Genomic DNA, 16,651 nt, shown 5'->3' with positions numbered 1-16,651 from the left:
CGGTAGGAGTAGCGAGTGGGGGGGAGGAGCGCTTGCTTAGTTCGTATACTGCTTATTGTGGGTTTTATACAATCTACGTTGTAATTCCATTATAATATTTTCCCCAAAATTTATATAACATGTTAAATCTTCTGTTTTAAAACAAAACAAAGTGTTTTAATAAGTTTTTTTTTACCCGGGGAACTTTTTAACATGTTGAAATTCCCCTGAAAAAGAAGTAAAGGTTTGCTGTGCCTAAAGCTGAGAAATACCGTACTGTACCGAGAAGTGAATAGGTCACCTGAAGAAAATCTTCCAAGAGTTTGCTGTACCGTCCCGGTCTACTCACCGAGCACAGACTGCCTTATGTTCTTCTTTTGTGCTGAAAGGGAATCTTCCGTGCCGCGCCCCAGATTATATGTATTCAGGAACCAAGCAAACCAGGCAGGCAAAGAAAAGATCTCTCTCAGCGCTGCTTGCGTCTGCTTTGCCAGACGCATATATTCAGTATTCCTACAGGGCAAAATAACATATGTTTTTAATTTTCTGGGAAAAAAAGTTTTCCAAAATCAACTTTTAGATAAAGTTAAACCCAATGTTTTGGAATGAATTTACTTTTCATAAAATGCTAATTTATTTTAAACCTTAATCTTATATCTCGATTGCCGCATTCATGGTAGAATTGATCACTGTGGGAGGAGGGCACCCCCGCATGAAGGGGGGGGGGTGAGCATGAGTAAGGGGCCTATCTCACTGGTTTTACTTATACACAAATATAAATATTAGATGAATCACTAATTAACTTCAAGACTTACATAAGCGTACAAAATATATCAAAATAACTTTCTGTTTTGGATTTTAGAGAGGTTTTAGTAATCTAATCTTTATTGTTAACCCTAAATTTCATTGGTGTTATATTTCTGCAAGGTTAAAAAAGATTTGAGGTACGTTACTAAAAGAATTTTGCTTCATTTTGTCTATATTTTAAGTTTCTAATATTTAAGCTCAAAGGTTTACTTAAAAAACCTGACAGCCCTTCTCAATATGAATTATGTTATCTAATTATAACCCACAATATTATAGTGCAAAGGTTCAGTGGAATTTTGGAGTAAATTCGTAAAGAAGTGCTATAAGTTTTATAAGTTCAAGAATAAATTTATTGGAAATTAAATGTTATTAATTATTCAATTACAATTTTTTTTTTTTTTTGAAATTTCCTTTAATAATGGACTATAAAATAATGTGTCACATGCTAATATTTGTCAAAAATAGAAGTAATTCAAACCTTTTTGACCAGTGCTTAAGATCCATTTAATTTTGATGATCCGGATCCTGGATCCGTACTGGAAAAAATGGATCCGGATCCGGATCCTGATCCAGGTCATTTCTTTAAGATTTACTGAATTGTTTTAACAAAAAATAATTTTCAAAATTTTTGTTTTATTTTTTCCCGCTTATTTTTATCTTAACTTGATGAACCATTCTGAAATGAGGAATTTTTAAAATCACTCTTTTTTTCAAAAGTTCAGATTTGGATTTAGGAGTTAAAAAGTTTTTTTTGCAGTTTTTGGTTGATTTTTTACCCCGTGGATCCGCATATTTTTGCGGATCCGGATCCAAGAAGCCAAAATCTTACGGATCCGGATCCTAAGCACTGGCTTTTTCGATAATTTTTTAAACGCCTTACTGGCACCCTTACCATTAAAGTGTATGGTAATTTTTTTGTTAAAGAGCTGGCCCTTAGAATTTGGACAAAAGAGATAAATCACACTCCCTTTGCATTTGCTCAATATAAGGGCATAAAGTCCAATCGAAATATGGGTTGAAGGGGATGAACGGCAATGTATGGTGGTTGAGCTGAATATGATGTATTGTCGACACATTTTTTAGGATTCATTCGAGACATAAAAAACGTTTCTACTACTAATATTCACTGAGTTTGATCTCAAAGTCGACGTTCAAAATCATAAATTTTGGTGGGTCAGTTTTCAGAATCAGGTTTTTTCTTAATTATTAAATAACGACGACAAAAAATATAGTAAAAATTCTATAGTAAACTAATTTGATGTTTAGGAACATCTTTCTCAACAGAAATTTGGCAATAATTAATGTTAGAATTAAGTATTTCCTTTTTTATCATTATATTAAATTTCTTATTTTCTATGACTTGGTTCTCAGTTATCTACACATTCGTAAAATACCGTCTTTTCAATCAAAATTTCAGCAAATCTGCAAAAAATCTTTGTGAATAATGAGAGATTATCGAAACTAATAATTGAAAAAGTTACTTGTTTTTTGTGATAAGAGTTAATTTTTATTTTCTCGACCTGTTCCTAAACAACTAATTAGTTTACTGTAGAATTTTGTTTAAATTTTTGTCGGTGTTATTTAATAATTAAGAAAAAACATATTCTGAAAAAGTACCCACCCAAATTCATGATTTTGAACGTCGACTTTGTGCTCAAACTCAGTGAATATACAAAGTAGAAACGTTTTATTGTCTCAAATGAATCCTAAAAAATTTGTCCACAATACTATATATTAAGTTCAACCACCATACATTGCCGGTCATAATTTTTTCTAAGATTTCAAACTTGACTCAAAAAAATTTTGATTTTATGCACTGGGGATGGGGTGACCTGAGGTATAGGGGAGCGGGAGGTTTTTTTGGGGAATGGAATGTAAAGAAAAGAGTTAAACTTGCATCTTAAGTTTTAATATGCTTAACAAAACTAATTTTTTCTTTCAAAAGTTTGTTGCTTTAATGAAAAAAACTCACTTGTGTCTTTCAAGTTAAATGTCCTGAGGGCCCAGGGGTATGGAGAGGGGGGGGGAGGGGAGGAGATAAGGAAAATACATTTTTAGAAAAAAATATTTATTAAGACCTGTTTTCAGGGATGGCGTCCCCTGAAGCTGTGTCTCCAGTGGATGAAGGAGGGGGCGGATCTTCCCCGCCCACCAATACAGTTTTCTGCTTGTACTGCAGGGCAACTATATACTTCCCTGGGCTGCCTGCTAACAGGTAAAGAGGATATTTCAAGTCATTTCCCATTTTAAGAGTGGAATGCAGGTCTGATTCACAACAGTCCCTCTCTAATAAATAATGTGGTGGATTTGTCGTTTTTTTTAGCTAAAAAATAGTGACAATTTCCTTTATTGTTTCTTGAGCATAAATGCGCGATTCATTCTAAATTGAAACCTCGCTTGAGATTGATACATTTTCTAGGAGAAGATTATTTATTGCTCATGCAGTCTATTTATTAGACATTTTCTTTGATGGTACCTTTCTGAACTGGACATAACACTCCGTAAAGAGAGTATCAATCGAAATCACGTCTACAGTTCCTTAAAATACAAACCAATCAAGGAACATTTAATACTAGCTGAAGGCCCCGGCGTTGCCCGTGGAAAAAAAACCAAAATTGTTCTAGCCGATGTCACCCTCAGGCTACCCATGATTGTCCACAACAAATTTCAGCCCATTTGGTCCAGCTGTTTGGCCGGCTTTAGGGAACATATACACGAGTGTCTTGTTTTATTATATAAAGATGTGTTAATCGGATTTTTGAAAAATTGAACACTGTGGCCCCCGAAAAATCGGAAACTTGATTTCAAAGTTGTTCAGTGGAAAAAAATTCTTTTGAGCTTCTCTGAGCCAGCCTTTTAAACTCTGCAAATTAATGTACAAATTTATTTTTTATTTTTCTTCCTTATCTTTACAATGTACATGTTTAGGACATGAACCTTCACTATTTACATGTTTGGGTACATGAACCTTATTTTACAATGTTTAGGTACATTAACCTTTTCTTTACAATGTACATGTTTAGGTACATGAACCTTATTTTACAATGTTTAGGTACTTTAACCTTTTCTTTACAATGTACATATTAGGTACATAAACCTTATCTTTACAATGTACACATTAAGGTACATGAACCTTATCTTTACAATGTATAAATTTAGGTACTTGAACCTTTTCTTTACAATGTACATAAACCTTATCTTTACAATGTTCATATTTAGGTACATGAACCATCTGTTTACTGAGCACAACATCATGTACGAGGTTCAGAGTGTTATCAACAGAACACTGTAAGTTCCTTTTTAGCTTCATTTCTCTTGATTTTATTGAGGAAGCAAATATTTAAGTTTTAAAAAAAAATCGTTAAAATGAGGTTATCCTTACTGTCGATTTAAACCCTGAACATAATGAACATCAAAAATGTTTAATTTTGTAATATTTTTGTTTAATTTTCTAATATTGCGTTTGATTTTGTAATATTTTTGTTTGATTTTCTAATGTTTTGCTTAATTTTGTAATATTTTGTTTAATTTTCTAATATTTTGTTTTGTCCTGTAGTGCTCTCCAGCTACCTAAGGAGTATCCTGAATTGGCTGAAGGCTCAATGAGCCTTCCTGATTCATCAAACCGTCTCAGCTCACCTGTCCCAAGCTCAGTTGGAGGTGCCAGTCCTGCTCCAGCCTCACAAACAGTCTTTTATGCAGGTTTTTGTTTTGTTCTCAATATGAGATTTTTTTGTTTTCAAAATAAGAGGTTTTTTTGGGGACGGTAATTTTTTTTTTAAGTTGGGGGAATTAATTGTTGAAAAAGGAGTGAAAAAATAAAGTGTATTGGTATTAAGACTCCCATCTAAAAATCCTGCCTATTTTCACAGATAGTCAATCGTCATCTATAATTGATTTTTTTCAAATTGAAATTTATTTATGCAGTTATGTGAACTTAATGTTTAAAGTTTTGTTTAACAACCCCCATTTAATGTTTTTTTTCCTCAAAATCAAATTTTTATTTTTAGAGAAATGTATTCAGACTGATTTTGTTAAGATCTGTACTTCAGAATGCCAGGTTATTTTTATACGATATCTTTTTATTAGACAAAACTGTAAAAGAGAAAATATTGTTTTGCTAATTTTAGCCAAGAATAATCTAATTTTTGGTGAAAAGTAAGAAAAGAAACCATCATTGTTGAAGTTTTTTCACAAGAATTTTAAATCTGTTATTTCCATATTTTGTTAATTTAGGCTCCAATGACAAATTTTTATTTTTTATTTTTCCTACAAGGATTATTTATTTTCTTATTTATAAAATGATTTTTAATTTCTAGACTGATTCTGAGTTGGATTTAAAGAGTATACTGGTTCAGGTTCATACAAATGAGGAGGGGAATGTGCAGAAGGTGCAGAAGGTGGAGAAGGTGGAGAAGGTGGAGAACGGGGAGAAGGTGGAGAAGGGGGTGGGAAAGGAAGAGGTAGGAAGAGAAGGAAAGAGAACTGAAAAGGAGAAGGTGAAAGAAGAGGTGAAGAGAATGATTGACGAGGCGGGCAAAAATAGGAAATTTGGAGTTACTTGTCAGATTTGCAAGGTAGGACTACAGAAATTTTCATATCTATATACAGATATATATAAACTTGAAATCTCTGTTTGTTTCTCCGATCCCATCACCCATCCCATCACCGATTTGCCTCAAATTTTGATTGGGGAACTCGGGAGAACCATAAGACTGTTCTTACCTTGGTTAAGTGGGTCGGCTTATATTGAGAAAAATAGCTCTAAAATCGTAATTTAAGACCAAGCGCGGGTAAACGGCGGGAGTAACTCTGAGTAACATAGGCAACACTGGGTTCCCAAGCTAGTATATATTTTCCATTTGGTTAAAATGTGTTGCATGGAGTGCTAACAATTTCGAGGATTTTATCGCTGGTTTTGAACTTGTGGAGGAAAAAATAAGTATTTGAAAAGTACCAAAAGAAGTTTAACTCGCCAAATCAAATTCCTTTACGCCTTAAGAGACAATTCGTGGTGTTGGAGGGGATACAGATCAATTTTACAATTTTTTAAACGTTCAATCCTTAAAATTATAAACCAATCGGTTATTTTGCTGGATCAGCTGATTTTTGGGTTTCTTTTAAATATATGTAACATTTATTTTCTAAGGTTCGGTATAAAAAGCTGCACAAATTGAAGTTCCATATAATGAAGCAGCATGCTAAACAGATCAGTGAAAATCTTCACTCGAAGGTTAGTTAGTTATTATAACAGGGGATGCATTTTCTACCACTATCTCTCCTTCACCCCATATTTAAATTATGATGTTTTGGTGGTGGTGGTGGTCCCGGGGGGTAGTATTGAAAAGAGATAAGATAACATAGTCTCTTAGTCCTTTTTTTTCCATAATTGACAAAAATACAAAATAAAAGTATGAACTGCAAAATGTATTTCTGAAATGTTAAACAAAAGCCTAAAATGTCAAATAAAAGTCTGAAATGTTAAATAAAAGCCTGAAATGTTAAATAAAAGCCTGAATTGCTAGATAAAAGCCTGAATTGCTAAATAAAAGCCTGAATTGCTAAATAAAAGCCTGAAATGTTAATAAAAGTCTGAAATGTTAAATAAAAGCCTGAAATGGTAAATGAAACACTAAACTGTTAAATGAAAGACTAAAATGGTAAATGAAAGAATAAAATGGTAAATGAAAGACTTAAATGTTAAATGAAAGAGTAAGATGTTAAATGAAAGACTAAAATGATAAATGAAAGAATAAAATAGAAAATGAAAGATATAAATATTAAATATGAAAGACTAAAATTAAAATTGTTGTGTATAGATGATTGGAGAAGTAAGGACGGAGAAGGAATCTCAGCCAGGACGGAAAAGTTCCAGGATAGAGTTGAAGAAGGATGAGGAGAGAGGAGAACCAAAACCTGACATGAAATCAGATAATAATCAAGAAATCCCAACCAGTTTAATTCTTCCCAAGGTTTAGATTTTTTTAAAACTTTCCCTCAGATTTATTAGCATACAAAATTTTGAACTTTAGACAAATTTTACATACATACTTAGGGAAAATTTTTCTTTATTATTTCTTAGCTGAACATGTTCATTTTTTAGGGAAAACTTTTTTTTTTGGGGGGGGGGGTAATGACTACAGTTAAAATTTCACTGATAAACTTTAATCGTTATTCCACACAAAAAATATTTTAATTTAAAGCTCGATTAAGTGCCAAATCCCTGGGACAGAGGTCTGATTTTTTTGGCTTTTTGATTGGCCACATTGAATTAGCTTAATCTGCATGGTTAATGTTTTCTAAAGGGATTAATTTTTTTAAAGTTTTGAACACCCCTTCAAACTATTTCTTATTATTAATATTTTTTTTGCCTAGGACGAAGAGTGGAGTGAAGGGTGTAGATATTTCTGTATGCTCTGCTCAAACTCATTTAGTTCATTTGGAGTTTATAAACACCATATAGGCATTCATCATATATATTTACTATTTAAGGAATGGTAGAAGAAGAAATCAAAAATCTGTGCGAAAATCTAAAAGAAAGGGGAGGAAATGGAGAATGACGTTAATTGCAAAAATAAATTGTTTTTTTAGGAAAGGGTTACGGGGAAACTCTTGTATGTTTTTAGTTGGAAGACTATTTTTATTTTGGGTGATTTAAATCTACAATTGGCTGCCTTCAGTGAGGTGTAAAAGTGGTGCACACATTTTATTGGGGGGGGGGGGGGTCTTTGTGAGCTACACCCCCTCGGATAAGTGAAGACTATCATTTCCAGGTGGGAATTGTTAAAGATTAAGCCTCCAATTGGTCTAGTGTGCCTGATGATGAATGACGATGATTGAAGGAAACTTCCATGGGATGTTGATTGAAGAATATCGAGCTAAGTTTGGTAAACATGGTGAAGTGATCAGTAAACTCAACTGTAAGGTGACTAAACTCAAAATTTTAAAATTTTAAGTTTTTTATTGAAGAACAGTTAATTTTTTCTAAATACTAAAATATATGTTTCTCAGTGCTTTTTATATCTTAAAAATTATTTCTTTTTGTAGTTCATGAATTATAAACAAAATTAGTAATAGTATTCGTAATGCCAGATATTATGTTTTTTCATTTGTTTAAAATCCAGATTATAAAAGTTATTTAAAAACTAACTATTTGACTTTAACACAATTATGTTGCAATTTGTTTATTTTTGAACTACTATTTATATTCATATACAGTACTTTTGCAAATTAGGTAGGGGGTACTACAGTTGGTGTTTATATGAATACAGTGAAGACGACTTTTCTATTTAAGTTTTGATTTATAACAAGCTTTTTCAAATTAAAAGTTTACAAGTAAACAACGAGAAGCTGTTTATAAATAGCATTTCTTTGTTTCCATGTCTATGCTGTTTGAAAGCTTGACATGAATCAAAATTGAAATCAAAATTCGTCTTCATTGCATTAATATATACGACGACGACTGTATTAAACCTAAATTTAATTTTGATTTTTTTTGAATATTTTGAAAAAAGCCATTTTTGTTTAGATCTGTCAGCAGACCATTGTGCACAAGAATAGTGCCATCAAGGCGCACATGAAGAGTGCGCACAACATGAGTATCTCGGAATACAGGGATAACTACATCCTTAATCAGAATATAGAGGACGAGATCGAGGACAGGGACATGGAGGTAGAGGACGCAGAGATAGCAGAGGACGCTGAGATAGCAGAGGACGCTGAGATGGCAGAGGACGCTGAGTTGACAGAGGCCGCACAGTTAAAGGATGTAAGAAAAGATTACGAGGCTGAGGACGAAGACGAAGAAGAGGAGGAGGAGGAGGTTATGATGAAAGCTGGTGATTCGGATGAGATTGAAATAGATGAGGGGGAGATGATGTCCAATGGGGATGGTGAGAGGAGGAGATGGTATGAAGGATGCTCTTATGTCTGTATACCTTGCAACAAGGAAATGATTTATTCTCAGAATTTTTTATTAACCAATATTATTTTAATGATTTAAAGAAAAATTATATTTTTTAAAAAGAATTTTTGGTTATTTCTGAAAGAATGATCGCCGCTTCTTCTTCTGATAAAAAAGAAACTTTCCGACACTGTCTTATCTATCCTAGCCTAATCTAACTCTTGATAGTGTACACTCAAAGAATGTTGCTCTTCTGAAGAAGGGGTAGGTGGGAGGGTGCAGAAGAACTCTGAAATGGCTGGCCCGAATTTTGACGCAAAACATTTCAAAATCGCCCCCCCCGTGAAAAAAAAACTATAGAATTGGAAGACGATATTTAGTTCGAATGTAAAGGTTTTACCTGCAAATTATCTTGTGAAATGGGTCTGTGTACAAAGCACTATTGCTGTTCATGTTCATAATCTACTGATCAAATTATAACTTGATTTAACAGTCGTCTTCCTATTCCACAGTTTTTTTTTAGTCTGAATACATTTAGTTAAATCGTATGTAAAGAAGCTGGATATGGTTCCTGGGGGTGGGGGTTCAAGGAAAATAGGGGAATGAGGGGTAATTCTGAGTTGAAGCATTTTTCGAAATGTCTTCCTTTAACGAATAAGGAATCCTGGGACAAGTGGAGTAGAGGGAAGGGGAGTACAATAAGATAGGGAAGGTAATGAGACGTCGGGGTTTCCCGGCAAAGCTTGGTACCCACACAATATTTTTTATTAATCTAATCTTGAATAAATGATGTAGAATTACGACATTTATTTCTCGTACCACGGTCACGTGAAGAAGATCCATAACCTGAGTATGGAACAGTATCATGCAGAATACGGGCAGGAGGGGGAGACCAATAGGTATTATTTCAGTCGCATATATTTAACCAATAGGTAATATTTCAGGCGTATATATTTAACCAATAGGTAATATTTCAGGGGTATATATTTAACCAATAGGTAATATTTCAGGGGTATATATTTAACCAATAGGTAATATTTCAGGGGTATATATATTTAACCAATAGGTAATATTTCAGAGGTATATATTCACCCAATAGGTAATATTTCAGGGGTATATATTTAACTAATAGGTAATATTTCAGGGGTATATATTTCACCAATATGTAATATTTCAGGGGTATATATTTACCCAATGGGTAATATTTCAGAGGTATATATTTTACCAATAGGTAATATTTCAGGGGTATTTATTTAACCAAAAGGTAATATTTCAGGGGTATATATATTTAACCAATAGGCAATATTTTAGACGTATATATTTACCCAATAGGTAATATTTCAGGGGTATATATTTAACCTATAGGTAATATTTCAGGGGTATATATTTAACCTATAGGTAATATGGGGTATATATTTTCTTGAAAATATCTTCTTTTAAAAAGAAAAAATTCGGAATGTTAACATTACTTTTGGTTTAAGTTTATTTAAGGAGAAAATTCAATTAATGATTAAAAATGATTTGAAAAAAGTAACAATGCAAAGTAAATGGAATTAATTGGTAGTGTTGCATGAGTTTTATATTTAAAGGGAGTGACCGGCTATGTAAGGTAGTCGAACTGAGTATGCAGTATTGTGGAAAACTTCTTTCGGATTCATTTGAGACATAAAAAACTTCTTAAAGATCTGTAAATCCTGAGTTTGAGCGCAAATTCGACGTTCAAAACTCTTGCTTTGGGGGTGGATACGTTTTCAGAATTAGTTTCTTTTAAATTATTAAATAATGACGACGAAAAATGAAGTAAAAATTATACAGTAATCTAAGGTTAGGAACATATTTCTCAAAAGAAATTTGTCAATAAGTCAATACTAGAACAAATTATTTCGTTTTCATTATTATATTCAATTTCTTATTTTCTTTGAATTTATTCGCAGATTTCTTCAAATTCTTCAAATGTCGCCTTTTCAATAATATTCCAGAAAATCTTTGTGAATAATGAGAAAATAATAATAAAAATTGAACAAGATTACTTATTTTCGATGATAAGAGTAAATTTTTATTTTCTCAACCTGTTCCTACTCAACTAATTAGCTTACTGAAGAATTTTTTTTACATTTTATCTTGTCGTTATTTAATAATTAAAAAAAACTAATTCTGAAAACGTATCCACTTCCAAAGTAGGAGTTTTGAACGTCGAATTTGCGCTCAAACTCAGGATTTACAGATCTTTAAAAAGTTATATATGTCTCAAATGAATCCTAAAGAATTTGTCAACAACACTTCATACTCAGTTCAACTACCTTACATAACCGGTCACTCCCTTTAAATGAAAAAGAATAAAATTTTTACATTAAATTTTTTTTCAGATATTATTCTTGTAAAATTTGCAATACTAATGTGGTTTGGAGAATGTTTAACATCAGGAAAGAGTCAAAACATTTTTTGAAACTTAACAATTATTTTTAATTGTTCCATTTTTTTGCTATACTTTATTCTGCTTTTTTTGTTTTAGTTTTTTCCTTCCTTTTTTTTCACTGCAATTAATTTTTTTTGACATACAGGGTAGACAACAAAGAATTTTTTCTAAAATTCCGTGTGCCTTGCCTTTTAATTTTTGTGTTAGAAGAGTTTTAGGTCGTTATAACGTCTCATCCTTTATAAGTAACTCCGACTTTTAACCTTTGTCGTTTTCTAAAGTAGAAAAAAAGATTTGTTTCAAAGAAAAAAATATTTGATTGTTCTGAACTGTTAGAAAGCATCTTGAATCCCAGCACAATTTAAGTATGGAGGATTACAGTGCAAAGTATGAACCAGATTCTAGAAGTAAAACACAGGTATTGTACAGCTTGTACAATATGTAATGTACTGTAACTATATAAATATAGTTTGAGTACAGTATAGTACAGTACAGTACAGTACAGTACAGTACAGTAAAGTACAGTACAGTACAGTACAGTACAGTACAGTACAGTACAGTATAGTACAGTACAGTACAGTACAGTACAGTACAGTACATTACAGTACAGTACAGTACAGTACAGTACAGTACAGTACAGTACATTACAGTACAGTACAGTACAGTACAGTACAGTACAGTACAGTACAGTACAGTACAGTACAGTACAGTACAGTACAGTACAGTACAGTACAGTACAGTACAGTACAGTACAGTACAGTACAGTACAGTACAGTACAGTAAGTACAGTACAGTACAGTACAGTACAGTACAGTACAGTACAGTACAGTACAGTACAGTACAGTACATTATTGTATGTAGAATGTACATAGTCTAAGCATAACACAGTTACGTCAAATGAGAGACAAAGGCTAAGGATACATGAATCATAATAAAACAAAATTTTTAGAATTTCTCTGCAAAACATTTAAAATTTTTGGTGTTCACCCTGTATTCATTTGAATTATAATCTAGTTCACCCTGCATCTTATCATTTAAATTTTTATCTGGTTCACCCTGTATCTTATTATTTAAATTTTTATCTGGTTCACCTTGTATCTTAACATTTAAATTTTTATCTGGTTCACCTTGTATCTTAACATTTAAATCTAATCTGGTTCACCCTGTATCTTAATATTTAAATTTTAATCTGGTTCACCATATATCTTAATATTTGAATATTAATCTGGTTCACCCTGTATCTTATTGTTTAAATTTTTATCAGGTTCACCCTGTATCTTATTTAAATTTTTATCTGGTTCACCCTGTATCTTATTATTAAAATTTTTATCTGGTTCACCCTGTATCTTATTATTTAAATTTTTATCTGGTTCACCCTGTATCTTATTATTTAAATTTTTATCTGGTTCACCATCTAATTTTATGTTCTTTGTTCAGGATTTCAGCAAAGCCAAGTCTGCAGGCAATAATCTGAGTATTGTTCAGAAAACTGAAAACAAAATTTTGGTAATTCTTATATTTTTTATTGTGTTAAAGGGACAGTAAACGTAATTTCATGTGACCTCAAATTACAATTTACAATTTTACAATTTTATATTAGCAAATTCCTTCTTTGTAAGTCATTTTAATACCAAAACGGCAAATCAAAATAATCTATTTTTAGCTAGAAAAAAAAGGATATTTTATAGATTTTGAAAATTTGATAACTTTAAAATATTTTTGTTGTAGGATGATGAAGAGGTGTGGTACGAAGGTTGCTTGTATACTTGTCAGGTATTTGGATGTTTAAATTCATATTTTTATATATGATTACATCAGTGCTTAGGATTCGGATCCAGATCTATTGGATCTGCAACATTTTGGCTTCCTAGATCCGGATCCAAGGGGCAAAATAAAAAAAAAATATTTAGAAGTGATTTATAAAAATTTCCAAGTCTGTGAGTGACTCACTAATTATTAACATAAAATAAGCGAAAAAAGAAGAAAATGTTTTAAACGTAATTTATTTGTTCGGCAAATCTTCAAAAAAAAATTTAGAACCGAGATCCGGATCCATTTTTTTCCAGAGCGGATACAAGATCCGAATCAAAATTAAATGGATCCTAAGCAGTGAAGCAGTGCACTTAATAAAATAATTTTTTGATTTTGTATACGAAAGGAACTAAGCACTCAGTTCAAATTTTAATTTAACTGTCCTGAACTTCAGTGTATAAAAAAGGAATTACTTTCTTTTTATATTTTATGAATTTAAATCATTGTTTAATGTTAGGGTGCAACGAGTTGTTTTTTTTACTAGATGTTAGGGTGCACCAAAATGTTTAATATTTAGAAATTAGGGTGCAACAATATATTTATATTCTAGATGTTAGTGTGCACCAAAATGTTTAATATTTAGAAGTTAGGGTGCAACAATATATTTATTTTCTAGATGTTAGGGTGCAACAAGATGTTCAATCTATCAGAATCCTACCATAAACATATAACTTCATTTCATCAAATAGATCTGCAGACGTATCATAAGAAGTTTGGAACCAAGGTATATTTACACTATTAAAAATTACCAAATAATTATTATTTGTTTATTAGTATTCTTCTGAATTACCTTTTCCATGTGGATATGTACTGAATACTCATCTTAGCTGTCGCGTAACTAATGACCCAGAACATATTTGAGACTGACCTTAGAAAAGATGTGAACACTGAACACTGGTATTAATATTTAATGAACTGTTCACTGTAGAAAATGCCGGGTTTTTTTTACTTTTTAAAATGGTTTTATCATATATGTGGATTAATGGTTAAGATTTTGACAAGTTTTTATCTCCCATATTTTATGTTAATTTTGAAGCTTCAATTATTTATGATTTTTTAAATTTGAATACTAACAGACTAAATACGAAATATTTGAATACTAACAGACTAAATACGAAATATTTGAATACTAACAGACTAAATACGAAATATTTGAATACTTACAGACTAAATACGAAATATTTTAATACTAACAGACTAAATACGAAATTAAAATCTAAATTATTATTTTTAAAGATTTTCAGACTGTTGACGATTATACGTAATTTCAAGCAACCCTCCATTTACAGATTGGCATGTCCGATTTACAACGGCACGATTTAAACCTTTGTCTGATCGTTGATGACGGAGAAATCCTGATTTCTCTAGCTTACAATCTAGTGCCGGGAGATTCAAGTGTTTTGAGTTCCGTGATGAATCAGACATGCTTATACTTAATTGAAATTACACCTAGAGACCCTTTTAATCAAACCTGTCATCTAATATTTTGTTAACCATGTTGACTTAATGTACTTAATTTACTTAATGTACTGAATAACCTTTGGTCCAGGGTGAGGTGTACAAGCAGTACGAGTGCCTGATCTGCAATGCCAGGATTGCGCACAAGTACAACAATATTGCTAGCCATATCACCCTCATACACGACCTGTCCATGTCAGAGTATGAGCAGGATTATATCCCGGTGAGTTCGGGGAAATCAGTGCTTAGGATCCATTTTATTTTGATGCGGACCTAGATTCCGATCCTGGATCCGCAGTGAAAAATAATGGATCCGGATCCAAATCCGGATACAAATGCGGATCCAGGTCATGAAAATTTCTTGAAGATTTTCTGTTTGTTTGAACAAAAGAAAAAATTTCAAATAAATTTTCTTCTTTTCTTCGTTATTTTTGTGCTAAAACTTGGTGAACCATCTATAAGATCTTTTTTGATAATCTAATGTTTGTTGAGATTTGAGTTTTATGAGTCAAAAGATTATATTTGCAGTTTTTTGTTGATATTTGCCCCTTTGATCAGGATCCGTGGATCCGCATATTTTTTCGTATCCGGATCCGGATCCTAAGCACTTGGGGAAATTATAATTGTATGACATTATCTTATAACTGATTTATTTATCAAAATCTTGCATATTTGCCTTTTACGTTGCTAGTATTTTAAAATTTAACAACAAAAACATGGCGACCTCCAACAAAATGACGTTATTTTATCTTTTATTATGTACGAAGAAAAGAGTCACAATTAATAAAACAATACTTACAAGCTAAAATCATTACTTTAATAAGTCTATATCCGAAACAAAAGTAAAAATATGTTTTTGTATATTTAGTATGAAGACACGATTGCCACTGGTGAGATGGATATTATAGAGGATCAAGATCAGGAATCAGAACTAATTATTGGTAAGATCAAACTTTTCTCAGAGGTCAAAACGTTTTAATTGTAAATCCGTGGATCATTCTATCTTGTGAGTGTAATGTTTTAAAAAAGTATGGCTTTTAAAAAATACTAAACCCAAGTATCGACGTTTCAGTCTGCTTTTTTGATGGTTTTAAGTTATAAACTTCCAGAATCCAGAAAAACCAAATTTTTTTTATTAAATGATCGTGTAAACTGGAAAAAGCTGAATCAATAAAAATAAATATCATGAAATAAAATGAACTAAATTATTTTAACACTCCCCCTGCCCCTGCCTCCAAAAAATCATTAAAATCTTTATCACTTTTTTACGAATTTAAGGAGAAAATTCGATTTTAAAGGCCACCAAGTAGAGAACTTTCCCAATAATATAATTCCTTATCAATGTAGCGGAGCCGATGTCGTCTTCTTTGTCATGGAGAAAATCCACGAAGAAGATGGTTAACATCTCTTTAACACCCTTATTTCTTGCAGAAAGTGAGGAAGGGGAGGATGGCAATGAGGGGGAGGAGGGGAATGAGGAAGAAAGATATGAGTTTACTGAGGAAGATATTATTATCGAGGAAACCCCTCCAGAAGTAAAGGTAAAATTTAGAAAAATATTGTTGTCTTTGTAAAATTGTTTTACATAAGTTTTCTGCTACTTTCCTCCTTTAAAAAAAGACTGTTAACGTTAATTTTACGTGATCACTTAAATAGTTTCATGCCTGAATCAGAACAGAACACTGTAAACAATGATGTAGATTGTAGAATGTAGATAAACTGGACCATTTGCAATGGCGGTTTCTATATATAAGTGACTCGAGAGTTGCGGATTTATAGCAGAGATCAAGAAGGAAATTGAGTGAATTTGTTTCACTTTAAGATAGAAAAATATCACCGTAATCCTTTATCAGATAAAGGTTAAGGGGTTATCGTTATGATGGTATTAGGCAATGCCCGATTTACAAAGGTACGCTTGAAACATTAATCTGATATTGTCGTTTTCTGACTCGGAAAGTGCTTAAATCTAATAATTTCTTCATTTCATCTTAAAACAGCAAATCACAGTCGCAGAGAAGCCGCAAATGAAAATAAACAATGTGACGTTACAGCCCCTTTTAAGAAATATATTGTAAAGCTGTAACATGCAAATATAAATACCATGAATACTTTGAACACTGCACATAGTCTTAATTAAGACTTTTTATTCTATACATTAGTAAATTTGGTTTTATACGTCTTCAAACATTTATTAATTATAAGGAAAATTATTAATATTATTAAGGAATATTAGGGAAACTTAGAATAATTGGTATTGTGAGTTAATTATTTACTTA

The 16,651-nt window shown here is 31.9% G+C and overlaps 1 protein-coding gene across 2 annotated transcripts in view; it reads left to right on the top strand.

Moving 5' to 3' along the window:
- LOC111700133 (uncharacterized) overlaps window positions 1-16,651 on the top strand; it is a 44,434-nt gene that overhangs the window by 3,023 nt on the left and 24,760 nt on the right. Inside the window, exons 2-20 of one of the 2 annotated variants that reach the window (XM_023470954.1) lie at window positions 2,875-3,001; window positions 4,006-4,074; window positions 4,343-4,488; window positions 4,797-4,846; window positions 5,145-5,363; window positions 5,936-6,019; window positions 6,606-6,758; window positions 7,162-7,249; window positions 7,629-7,711; window positions 8,315-8,734; window positions 9,485-9,588; window positions 11,056-11,112; window positions 11,442-11,523; window positions 12,543-12,611; window positions 12,834-12,878; window positions 13,534-13,641; window positions 14,467-14,598; window positions 15,244-15,316; window positions 15,807-15,916. In XM_023470954.1, coding sequence (XP_023326722.1) covers window positions 2,877-3,001; window positions 4,006-4,074; window positions 4,343-4,488; window positions 4,797-4,846; window positions 5,145-5,363; window positions 5,936-6,019; window positions 6,606-6,758; window positions 7,162-7,249; window positions 7,629-7,711; window positions 8,315-8,734; window positions 9,485-9,588; window positions 11,056-11,112; window positions 11,442-11,523; window positions 12,543-12,611; window positions 12,834-12,878; window positions 13,534-13,641; window positions 14,467-14,598; window positions 15,244-15,316; window positions 15,807-15,916 — 2,217 coding nt within the window. In that variant the 5' untranslated portion in view covers window positions 2,875-2,876. Of the gene's footprint in view, window positions 1-2,874; window positions 3,002-4,005; window positions 4,075-4,342; window positions 4,489-4,796; window positions 4,847-5,105; window positions 5,364-5,935; window positions 6,020-6,605; window positions 6,759-7,161; window positions 7,250-7,628; window positions 7,712-8,314; window positions 8,735-9,484; window positions 9,589-11,055; window positions 11,113-11,441; window positions 11,524-12,542; window positions 12,612-12,833; window positions 12,879-13,533; window positions 13,642-14,466; window positions 14,599-15,243; window positions 15,317-15,806; window positions 15,917-16,651 lie in introns of both variants that reach the window. The other variant, XM_023470953.1, reaches the window with a different exon arrangement.

This window comes from Eurytemora carolleeae, unplaced genomic scaffold (genome assembly GCF_000591075.1).
Source record: "Eurytemora carolleeae unplaced genomic scaffold, Eaff_2.0 scaffold370, whole genome shotgun sequence".
Classification (NCBI taxonomy): domain Eukaryota; kingdom Metazoa; phylum Arthropoda; class Copepoda; order Calanoida; family Temoridae; genus Eurytemora; species Eurytemora carolleeae.
This window is presented reverse-complemented; position numbering and strand designations above follow the sequence as displayed.